Source organism: Elephas maximus, chromosome 7 (genome assembly GCF_024166365.1).
Source record: "Elephas maximus indicus isolate mEleMax1 chromosome 7, mEleMax1 primary haplotype, whole genome shotgun sequence".
Lineage (NCBI taxonomy): Eukaryota > Metazoa > Chordata > Mammalia > Proboscidea > Elephantidae > Elephas > Elephas maximus.
The window spans coordinates 54,222,966-54,234,879 of record NC_064825.1 but is presented as its reverse complement, the minus strand read 5'-3'; the positions used below and the strand labels follow the sequence as shown (position 1 = coordinate 54,234,879).

At 46.2% G+C, this 11,914-nt stretch overlaps 1 protein-coding gene across 1 annotated transcript; it reads left to right on the top strand.

Annotated features, from left to right (window-relative positions):
- The first annotated feature begins 1,346 nt into the window (after positions 1 to 1,346).
- Positions 1,347 to 11,324, top strand: LOC126079919 (E3 ubiquitin-protein ligase TRIM21-like). Its single transcript, XM_049891275.1, has 7 exons — positions 1,347 to 1,356; positions 3,592 to 4,037; positions 4,529 to 4,624; positions 5,703 to 5,933; positions 8,798 to 8,820; positions 9,471 to 9,571; positions 9,908 to 11,324. Exons 1-7 carry the CDS (start codon positions 1,347 to 1,349, stop codon positions 10,444 to 10,446), a joined length of 1,446 nt encoding a protein of 481 aa, XP_049747232.1. The 3' UTR covers positions 10,447 to 11,324.
- Positions 11,325 to 11,914: the final 590 nt, after the last annotated feature.

Sequence of the window (11,914 nt, the reverse complement as noted above, 5' to 3'; positions counted from 1 at the left end):
TTGTTTGAGCCCATTGTTGCAGCCACTGTGTCAGTCCATCTCAGTGAGGGTCTTCCTCTTTTTCACTGGCCCTCTACTTTACCAAGCATGATGCCCTTCTCAAGGAACTGGTCCCTCATGATATCATGTCCAAAGTACTTGAGACAAAGTCTTGCCATCCTCACTTCTAAGGAGCATTCTGGCTGTACTTCTTCCAAAATAGATTTTTTCCTTCTTGTGGCAGACTATAGTATATTCAATATTCTTTGTCAACACTGTAATTCAAAGGCATTAGTTCTTCTTAGGTCTTCCTTATTCAGTGTCCAGCTTTCACATGCATATGAGGTGATTAAAAATACCATGACTTGGGTCAGGCACACCTTAGTCTTCAAGGTGACATCTTTGCTTCTTAACACTTTTAAAGAGGTCTTTTGCAGCACATTTGCCCAATGTAATGCCTCCTTTGATTTCTTGACTGCTGCTTCCATAGGCGTTGATTGCGGATCCAAGTAAAATGAAATCTTTGACAACTTCAATACTTTCTCTGTTTATCATGACCAATCCATGCACTAATACCCCTGCTTAATTAGATGAGTAAATTGAAGCTCAGAGAGATGGGCATCCAGCTAATAAATAGGAGGGTCCGCACTGACTGAGTCCGTGTCTGCCTTATTATGAAACCTATGTTCTTCTCATACCCATTCTCTTTCCAACAGAGGCTTACTCAGTTCCTGCAACAAACAACAAAGGGTCTACAGTGATGTGAAGCAGTCATTTTCTGGGTGTCTTTTTTCTTTGATTTTTTTTCACTGTTTCCACTCTGCTTTCAGGGACTGTTTATGTTAATGGAATCAACCCAATAGGTGTAATGGTTCGGTAGATTCATCACATTTATTACCAAGCAGCCAAATAGGTGTAATGGTTTGGTAGATTAATCACTTTTATTACCAAACAGCCAAACAGAATGACAGGATCCACTCTCCACAGAGCCCACTCACCTTCCCATTCCCCAGGCTCTAACCAAGGGATCCACAGAAGTTTCTGTGTCCCTGACGCTCACTGAGGGTAAAAAAAAAAAAAAAAAAAAAAATTTGTAAGGTAGTAGAAATTACCCGTTTTTCTGAGAGCCCGGTTCCTTCCTTATGCCCCAGTAGCTGACTTTGTCCCCACAGGCAATTAGGGCGGGACATGACACACTCCTCTAGAGTGGGCAGCTGCCGCGGAGGGGAGAAGGTCTGAAAACGACGCATAAACCACAGAGAGTGATTTCAGATCTAGGACTTAAGAGGGAGAGACTACAGGGGACTCTGAGCCACAGCTGCGCAGAGGAGGGAGGGGGAAATGGAAGAGAGACATTACATTTGATAATGGGAGAGCGTGAGCCTAGGACGAAGTGCTGCTGAGTTTTCCTTCAACCCCAGCTTCCAAGATGCCCAAGTCTAGGGGCTCAGAATCTTCTAATCCCTCTCTCACCCCAACTCCTCCTTGTCTCTTCCCGTTTGCCCTCCCACTTGTCTTCCTTCCCAGCTGCTATTCTTTCTCTCCCTCCACACCCATTTCTCCTCCCCTCCCTTCAATTCTCCTCCCACTCTCCTCCCCTTTATTTGACTCATCGAAAGTGGAATCAGGAGTGCACCCTCGGCCTTCGAGTGCCCTGTTGAGGTGAGTGAAACTGGCTAGGCTGGGGGATCCCAGCCTCCCCTTACCCAGATTTGAAGATTGCCTGTGGAATCAGGAGTCCACCCTCGCCTTCGAGTGCCCTGTTGAGGTGAGTGAAGCTGGCAGGCTGGGGGATCCCAGCCTCCCCTTACCCAGATTTGAGGATTGCCTTCCACCCCTTCTGCCTTGCGGGACTTGGTCGACCCAGCAGGTCTTCCCGCGCGGGCGCCTCTGCCTAGAAGGAGGCTGGGCTCTGAAGTGACCGCAGAGTTAGCCGGCGGGAGCCAGGCCGCCCTGTTGCCGGCGCCCGTCAGGGGAGGAGGGCCGCGCGAACCTTGGAGACCCGGGATTGTAGCCCGGAGGTTGGCCCAGGGGAGCCCAGTGTGGGGCGGGCCAGCAAACCTGGAAACGGAATTTCCCTATCTCCAATCGACTGCACTGGGTTTTTTTCCTATCTCCAAAAATCCACCTCTGCAAGTGAGAGGGACAGGGCTGCTCAGGACGTTGGACTAGGATGTATCCTGCTCCAAGACTGAGGTGGTCAGTGCCCTGGAGGAAATGAAGTCAGGAACCAGGTAGTCAAGAGAAGAGCCCAGGGAGTGCTGGCCACACTTCTGAGTGCACACTGTAGCCTCCCTTCCCCCACTGGCCTACCCCTCAAAAGCAAAACTCCTAAATTTTTTCCTCCTCTTCCCTGTTCCTTCCTCTTTTTCATTTTAGTCTATGTAACTTTATGCAAATTATTGCATCTGTTTATTGATGTACACATGTATATGTATATATGCATGTGTATATGCATACATATATATCTCTACATTTGACTCCTGCCATTATTGTAAAGAGGAATGAATTGTCCCTAGGTGGTGCAAAGGGTTAAGAGGCTCAGTCTGAAAGGTTGGTGTTTTGAGTCTATCCAGAGGTTGGGTCTTTTAGAGGCACCTTGGAAGGCCTGGCAATCTACTGAAAAACTCAGCCATTGAAAGCCCTGTGGAACACAGTTCTTACTCAGACACAAAGAGGTCCCTATCATTCAGGCAACTACTTTAGTTTATTGTTATGATTAACTTTTCAGCAAAATCACTGATTGATTACTTGAGATGGGAGAAGATGGATGGAAAAAGCCTTGGCCCTGAGGGAAATCTTCATTTAAAAAAGAAATCACCAGAAGGACTCCCAAAGTGGCAATTGGTAGAAGTGGTACTAGTGAGAAAGCTGGAAACCCCGCAGCCTTATATTCAGGCCCAGCCCTCTGACTCAGTACCTCCCACCTGGACCTCCCTTCCTGTCAAATTGGCTACTATGCCTGCCCCAACAGACAACTTGATGTATTTGAATGGGGTTAGCCCCTAGCTGGGCACAGGATTTTTTTTTTTTTTTTCCATCCCATCTTCCCTTCCTTCCCCTCCCTCCCTCCCTCCCTCCCTCCCTCCCTCCCTCCCTCCCTCCCTCCCTTCCTTCCTTCCTTCCTTCCTTCCTTCCTTCCTTCCTTCCTTCCTTCCTTCCTTCCTTCCTTCCTTCCTTCCTTCCTTCCTTCCTTCCTTCCTTCCTTCCTTCCTTCCTTCCTTCCTTCCTTCCTTCCTTCCTTCCTTCCTTCCTTCCTTTCCTCCTTCCTCCTTCCTTTTGTCATTTCTCCCAGGCAGTTGGATTATTTTCCCCTTGGCTTGTAATGGAGACCCTTTGAAGGATTTAAGCTGGGGTGGACATGATGAAAGCATAATTCTAAACAGTTTTACCTCTGAGATTCTGGACAATTATATTTGCCTCTTTTGAAGACTGTTTCCCCTTCTGTCTGACCAGACTATGGAGGAGAAGCCCTTGTTATTCAGATTGACGTTCTTGCTTTTTCTTGTTTTTATCCCCTCCTGTTCACCACCCCCATGTCCTCCTTTGAATCATTTTATTTTTCTCACACAACCCTTCCCATCTTCTTTCCTTTCCTCCTCTCCCCACTAGTCCCCCACAAGATCTCCGTGGTGCTGTTTAACAGGAACACTGCCCCTGTGGCCTCAGCGAAGCCCCTGGCAATGATGTGGGAGGACGTAACATGCTCTGTCTGCCTGGATCCCTTCGTGGAGCCTGTGGTCATTGAATGTGGCCACAGTTTCTGCCAAAAATGCATCTCTGAGGTCGGGAAAGATGGCGGCAGTAGTTGCCCTGTGTGCGGGCAGAAATTCCTGCTCAGGAACATCCGGCCTAACGTGCAGCTAGCCAACTTGGTGGACACCCTTGGACAAATGGACCAGAGCACCATGAAGTGGGATCAGTGTAGGGTGCATGGAGAGAAACTTCACCTGTTCTGTAAGGAAGATGGAAAAGCACTTTGCTGGGTGTGTGCCCAGTCACGGAAACACCGTGACCACTCCAGGATCCCTATTGAGGAAGCTGCACATGAGGACCAGGTGAGGCCTTAGCACAAAGCATGAGCAGGTAAAAAGGAGATGGGCCCTGATTAGTGCTTTGTTCTCCACAGCTTGGGATAGGAGAGAGTGGCCTCTGGAGTTGAAGGACTGGGAAAGAAAGGGAATCTCCCTCCATGTCTAATCTAAGTGGAGAGTTGCAGACTAAACACAACCTTCTCATTCCCCAAGAGTAGGGAATATGCTGTGGGAAAATCTGGCAAGGATCATGTTTCCTTGTGGCTTCCTGGTTAATTAGGAGTGAGAACGCCCCCTACCCCTGCCATCCCAACAGTGTGGGTCTAGTCTACAAGAAAACATCAGACTTTTTCTGAAGTCTTCCCATTCATCAATTCCAACCTCACTCAAAACTCTAGTGCTCCAACCTTCTCTTCACCCAGGCTTTTCTAAGAACCAAGACGACCTTCCCCCACCCCATGTTACCCCACCCTGCTTCGTCTGGTTAGGGATTGACTTGCTGTCTCTCTCTGCAGGAGAAGTTCCCGGTGGCATTACAGAAGCTGAGAAGAGACCAGGAGTTACCTGTGAAGTTGGAAGTCGATATTGCTGAGAAGAGAGCAGCCTGGAAGGCAAGGGTCACACCCGGAAAGGGATCTTAGATCAGAAGTCTGGGCAGAAGTCAAGTTCGTGGGCTCAGCTATACCTATCTGAATAGCTGTAGAGTTTGTATATCTCACTGTCTGAGAACCAGCCATCTTCCTTGTCTCCTGAAAAAGGGAAATAAGAATGAAGGAGGCTAGAAAGAGAGCTTCCAATCAAACACAAAGATTGAGAATCTATAGGAGAGGGGGTAGAGTGGAAGAAACCATACCCTAAAGCTCCCTGCTCCTCCGAGCTCAATCACAGCAGATGACGGTACCAGTGCTTGGTGTCTGGGACAAAGGTATCTCAAGAGAGCAGCCCAACCACTATGCCTTGTAGGAAATGGCAAAGGCTGTGAGGAATGGGCTTAAGGGTTGAAGTAGGAAAACCAGTTTCAGCAAGTGGTTGCTTGACTATGTCCAGATCGCTGGTCCAAAGTATAACAGAGAACTAAAGCTTGTTTCACACTGGTGAAGGAGTTTCACACTAGTGGAGGAGGGGCAGGTCAGGGATTAAGAGAGGTGCAGAGAGCTCATGGACAACAAATCCCAGAAGAGGAAGATTTGTGGTGAGGGAGGGAGGAGCCAGGCTGCAATAGGAAGCAGTGACTCTCCAGTTACCAGCAAAAGAGGGCAGGCAAAGAATATTCCAGAAACTTCCCTTTCCCATGACTTAGAAATGATATTGTGAGCCTCTCTGTGCGAGCTTGTTGGGGGGTGGGGTCAGGTATTAGTCTCTTAACAGCTCAGAGAGAAATGAAGGCCAAGGGATACATTTGAGAGGTGACTGGCTTTTGAAAGAGAGGTTGAGAAAAGTCTTGGGTGTCGTAGGCTGATACAGGTATGATTCTGGGCCAGCTTCAGTGGGCTCCCACCAATCCCAATCCTCTCTTAGTCCCAGATGCCTTACCCACTAGTCTCCCAGCAAGATTCTCTGTTTGTGTGTCCCCAGACATAACCAGAGTGATGAATCTGCAGAGGATAGAAGTAGGTACCAACACCCTCCATCCTTGAACCTTGAGTTATTCTGATAAAAACCATACCTCTCTTCCCCTTACCACTAAAGACAAAGGTTGAGACACAAAAACCAAGGATTCACGCAGAGTTTGTGCAGCAGAGAAACTTCCCGGCTGAAGAAGAAGAGAGGCAGCTGCAGAAACTTGAGAAGGATGAGAGAGATCAGCCCAGAATCCTGGGGGAGACTGAGGCCCAAATGGCCCAGAAAAGCCAGGCCCTGCAGGAGCCGATCTCAGAGCTGGAGAAGAGGAGTCGGGGCCCAGTACCGGAACTGCTTCAGGTGAGACCAGGGAGAGGCTACCTCTGAGATTCAAGGAGTAACTAGAGAAAAAACAGTTCCCTGGGTCTACCATTTGAGCAAATGGAAACCTGGTCCTTGGAATATTCTTAAATGAACCGAATTGGGATTCACGGATGGTTTTCATTCAAGGTATAGAATGGTACAAACTTAGGAGGGAATATTCCATGCGGCAGAGTTCCTGGCTGGTACAATTAACATGTGGAGGTTCAAGTCCATTGAGAAGCACCTTAGAAGAAAGGCCTGGCAGTCTTCTTCCAAAAAAACTCAGCCATAGAAAACCCTATGGAGGCCAGTTCTACTCTGACACACATGAGGTTGCTATGAGTCAGAAGTGACATGATGACAGCTAGCTTGGTTTTTATTCCATGCAACAATGAACAGAAATGGACATCTTTGGTAAGTGCCTGACATGTACTGGGGGAGTGACTTTGAGAGAATCCTTTAATCTTTCTGAGCATCAGATTTCTCATATGTGAAATGAGTATTATGTTATATATTTCAAAGCATTTTTGTGAAAGAATCCACTAAGGTCCTTAGATGAGTGCCTGGCCATTGGGGAGGGTTTAATAAATGAGATATAACTAAAAACACTGCACTGAAAATCAAGAGATAGTAGCCCAGCCCCGGCCCTGCTGTCAGTTCTCTCCATAACTCCAGGTTAAGTCATTTTCCTTTCCTGGACCTGATTTCTTCATTTGTAAAACAGCGTGGGTGGGAAGTGGACTAAATAACATGGATACTCCAAACTTTAGCCGTAAATGTATCACCTTTATACTTTCTGCTACTTCTGTGAACAGCCTAAATGATTTTAACATATTATTCTTCCTTAAATTGTCTCACTTTTTTAGTCTAAGTTTAGTTTAAAAGGAAATTTGTCCTAAGCAATAATAGCCAAGAAATTATGTGTTGATATACTGTCGTCATGTGCCATCGAGTCAGTTTTGACTCATAGTGATGTAGAACCACCCCATAGGGCTTCTTGGCTGTAATCTTTATGAAATCAGATTGCCAGGTGAGCTGTCCATGGAGCTGCTGGATGGGTTTGCTTTTGGTTAGTAGCCAAGTGCTTAACTGTTGCACCACCAGGGCTCCTTGTTGATATGTTACTTATATTTTATTCTAATTTATTTCATAACAATAAGAATAATAACTGCAAGCTCTTAAATAGCACATATTATATGCCAGGCATATCTTTATGTGAATGCAGTGAGGTGGGTGCTACTATTATTCCCATTTCATAGATGAGGACACTAAGGCACAGAGACATTAAGAGTCTTAATGAAAGACTAAAGCTAAATAACTTGACCAAGTCCACCCAAATAGTAAGAGGTAGAGCTAAGATTAAAATACATACATAGCTATTTTTTAAAAATTCATCAGTGCCTGATCCCACTTATAGTAAATACCCAGGAGATGCAAATGCATAGAGATAAAAAGTAGATTAGTAGATACCACAGGCTGGGGTGGGGAATATGGTTATGCAGATATGGGAAGTTAATGCTTAATGGGTACAGAGTTTCTGTTTGGGGTGATGAAAAGGTTTGGAAACAAATAGTGTTGAAGGTTGTACAACATTGTGAATATAATTAATGTCTCTGAATTGTATACTTAAAAATGGGTAAAATGGTAACCTTTGTTTATATGTATTTTACCACAATTTTTAAAAAGTTCATCATTGAACATTCTACTTAAAATCATCTTGCATTCAACGTATGTTTACCTTACTGTGGGAAACCATGGACCAGATGGTCTCAGAAGTCCCTCTGCCCTCACATTCTACACCCACTTCTCACTTATCAACATGGTTAGGTTCCAAAGACCAGGTCATTATGTGAAAATCAGCATTATGTAAAAATGGAAGATGACCACGATCAGATCACAAAATGCAGGATGACTACATTGTTACAAAACTGCCAAATTAGATCATTACATAACTGCCAACCCAGTGAAAATGATGGCCCGGGCAAACTGACACATAACCTGAACCATCACAGCCAGCGTTGCTCTCTCTCGCACCTCGGTGTCTGTTACGGCCAGACATACTTCGTTAATGTGTAAAATAGTAGGATAGTAGATTTTTTACTCTTGTTGTAAATACAAAATTTTGGATAACGATATCATCACTAAGTGAGGAGTAAGTATACAGTTCTTCTTCTCCCACACCTTTTCACTCTCTGTCAGATGTGGTCATGAAGCCATTTCTTTCTGGCTTGTGCAAAAAGGCTGATCTGATTTGGTTGACCTGACAGGCGCTCTCTTCCCATTATCCAAATCTTGTTTCTGCCAGACATTGAACTGAGCTTTCTGGTATAGTTTTGACTCGGCCTAGGAGCCTACCAACTCCCATGTGAGGGCCCCAAACTCCCTGCACCGGAATATTCTCAGATGATTTGATTTTACCTAATGAGGGGCAGCATTAAGTACAGCACAGGATAGAGCTTTGACCAACCAGCCCTTCTTCCCCAAACAACTCAAGCCCACAAATGAGATAGAGCAGTTTCTGGGGATCCTGGTTTAGACATTCTCTCCCTGTGATTCTCTCTAGGCTTCAGCCAGGACCGTTTTCCCTCTGCCACCCTGGATCTGGGCTTTCTCATTCATTTTCTGAGTCTGAGTCCTTAAACTGAAGATCTTTCCTGTAGGTATAGGTCACACCCATGCTAGGTTCCTGGTTACCCCACAACCACCCACACTCCAAGCTAGTCAGAAATGGCTTTCTGCCCCTAGAATGGGGCAGAGTAGTGCCCTAGGACCACAGGTTTGTGTCACATCACCCTTAGGACCAAAGTCTCAGTGGTGAACCAGTAACTCCACAACTTACTCTCTGTCTCTTTTCTCCTCAGAAGGCTGAAAGTATCCCGGAAAGGTAAGGAGAGGTTTTCTTTGTAAGGGCAGGGGATGACAAGAAGCACATGCACCTATGAAAAAGGTTCTTGAGTTAGAAAAACATGTGCTAAAGTTTTCCCCATCCTCTTCCCTATTTTCAAGAACCTGATCGTCCATAAAATATTTTCTAGTCTCAAAAGGCTAATTAATGGGCGTCCCTGTTGGTGAGTTGCCCACAGTGATTGGACTGTACTGTCTTCACAAAGTGAAGCCGTGGCAAGCAGAAAAATTCTGGGAAGCTCTGAGTCAACAGCCTGCTGGGATTCCTTTTTTAAATGGAATTTAACCAGTTACAAACCCGCAAGAGCCATGAGTAAGATCCACAGCATGGACGAGACTCCTTGAGTTCCTTACAGAAGTGATTTAGCCTATGTCAGATGGCCTTGCCTGTAAAATGCAGTAGAACGTGCTTAAAGGGTGATCAGGCTTGGAGAGGAGATAGGGACTATCTGCATGCTGTGGAGGCTCATGTAATCAGCAACCGCAACCCCCAGGGACTGAATAAAGATGTTTGTAAATTTGGGTAGAATTAAATTACCACAGTCATCCATGAGGGAGGTTATGGCATTAGGGTTCCAGAAGGATGTGATAGAAATTGGAGATGGAGGTCTCAAATTTTCTTTCCGTCAGGAGTGAGGCCTGGAACCTGAAGGAGCTAGGCGTTGCCTCCCCAGACCTGAGGAATGAGTGCCATGTACTAGGGCTGAAGAAGATGCTGAGGACACACGGAGGTGAGGCACGCTCTAGGAGCTGTGGGACTGGCCCACATGGGGAGCTGAAGGGTACAGCGTGGATGTGGAGCCGATGCCCAGGGTGGGGGAGAACAGCAGCATCTAGGAGAGATGGCAGGTTTGAGTAGGTGGGGCAGCATGGAGATAGTGAAAGTGGTTCCCTCAAAGGTCAAGGCAAGGGCCAGAGTTGGCTGGGGTGCCGTTTCCTCACACGCTGAGGCTCAGCGTCACTCCCTCATCCTCATCCCAAAGTTTAACACATGCACAGGCCACTGACCATCACTGCCCCCAGCCACCCCACACTCTCCAAGCCTGACCATGGTCCCCTCTCTGCAGTACACGTCACTCTGGATCCAGACACAGCCAGTCCGTGGCTCATCCTTTCTGAGGATCGGAGACAAGTGAGGCTTGGAGACACCTCCCAGAACTTGCCTGAAAATGAAGAGAGATTTGATAGTTATCCCGTGGTCCTCGGTGCCCAGTGCTTCGACTCTGGAAAGCTTTACTGGGAGGTAGACGTGACCGGAAAGGAATCCTGGGATCTGGGAGTTTGTAGACACTCTGTCAAGAGGAAGGGACAATTTATGCTCAGCCCTGAGAATGGCTTCTGGACAATTTGGTTGCGGAACAAACAAAAATATGAGGCTGGCACTTCCCCCCAGACTTCCCTCGACCTTAAGGTTCCTCCTCGCCAAGTTGGGATCTTCGTGGACTATGAGAACCACACCGTCTCCTTCTACAACATCACTGACCATGGCTCCCTCATCTACACTTTCTCTGAATGTGCCTTTGTTGGGCCTCTGCGGCCCTTCTTCAATACTGGTTTCGGTGACGGAGGAAGAAACATGGCCCCTCTGACCCTGTGTCCACTGTAGCTGGGATGGTAGGGGTCCACTGACCATTGGTCTCTTCTGGACAGTGCTGTCTGCTCCCTGTTGATACCCTTCCCAGTTACTGCCCCTGCCTCTTTCCATTAACTGAGCCACCTCTGCCTCTGCAGAAGTGTCAGCATCCCAGCAAGCAGGCCTTGACAGGGAAGTCACTGAAAGTCAAGGCCCAGTGGCTTTCAACAGCAATATTCCTGCCCTAGATTGCATATGATTCCCTCCAAGGAGGCCAACTACTTCTATTTGGTCCAAACACATCTGGATCAACCAAAAACATGTTTCCCCCTTGTTTATGTGACTTAAATTTTATTTTCTTCTCTTCATCCCTACAGCCATTGCCTTTGGTCAGATCTCTGTCCTATCTTTCTTGCTTTACCAAAAGGCTTCCTGAGGGAATTATGCCTCAGTCTATCCCATTCAGACCTCGTTTCTCATCTACATCTAGGATTATCTTTCCAACAGACATGCACCTGATCACATTGCCTATAGAAAAATAGCCATGGCTCATTACCCAGAGATTGTGTACCTTATAAGGGAAGATATTAGAAAGAATCCATAGGCTCAGGCATATCATTTGCTGGCAGTCTACAGGGAACCATAGACTATAACACCATAGCTGGTAACGATTGTATTAAATTTTGTGAAATAATAATTTGAAAGCATGGAAAAGTCTCAGGAATGACTTCTCTTCATAGCCACCAGAATTATGGCATCCTGCACATGTGAACAGATCAGTGCTAATAGGAATTTAGTTGTATCAGGCAAGATGAGTCATGGCAAGGCTCTCATCCTCTTAAAAGTCTTTCAGGAAAACCTACTCTTCAAGTGCATATCCTCCCTGGAAAGCAGAGAAGGCCAAGCCTTTGGAGGAAACCTGAATCTTTGACCTTGTAAGTGAAGCCATTCCAGTCATTCAGCAGATGGTGAGAACCCTGCGTCTTGCCCTGGGTACCTTCCACTGCTACCTGCTCCCCCTCAGGATCTTCTTGGACTCATAATGATTTTACTTCTAGAATTAGGTTTACACGGTGCTGTTGGTTGCAACATCATACATTTCTGTTTGAATATCATCAGTTTTTCTGCTTCTGTGTCTCTATCTTGGGGTTAGCCAATGTAAATAACGGTTTGTGACCTTCAATTGCTATACTGGTTGGAGGAGGCTATCAAATGATAAATAAACTTAAATAATCTGATTTCTCAAAATCTGAATGCCTTGGTATATTGGGTTACCCTGATACTTGGGAATCACACAGATAACACACTGCCATCCCCTTGGTCCCCACCAAAAGGAATCGAGCAGTAGAGATTTCACAGTATCTCAACTATCACCCCCACCAATAATCACTAACAAGTGACACAGATACCCGCCTCCATGTCTCACAACAAATTTTCTTGAGATAGAAGACACTACCAGCACCAATTACAATTTTGATTAGTACAGTCCTTTAAGATGCAA

Coding starts and splice junctions, on each gene's coding strand:
- LOC126079919 (XM_049891275.1), top strand. Junction 5,934..8,797: donor CAGTACCGGAACTGCTTCAG/GTGAGACCAGGG, acceptor TTTTCTCCTCAG/AAGGCTGAAAGTATCCCGGA. Junction 8,821..9,470: donor GCTGAAAGTATCCCGGAAAG/GTAAGGAGAGGT, acceptor TCTTTCCGTCAG/GAGTGAGGCCTGGAACCTGA.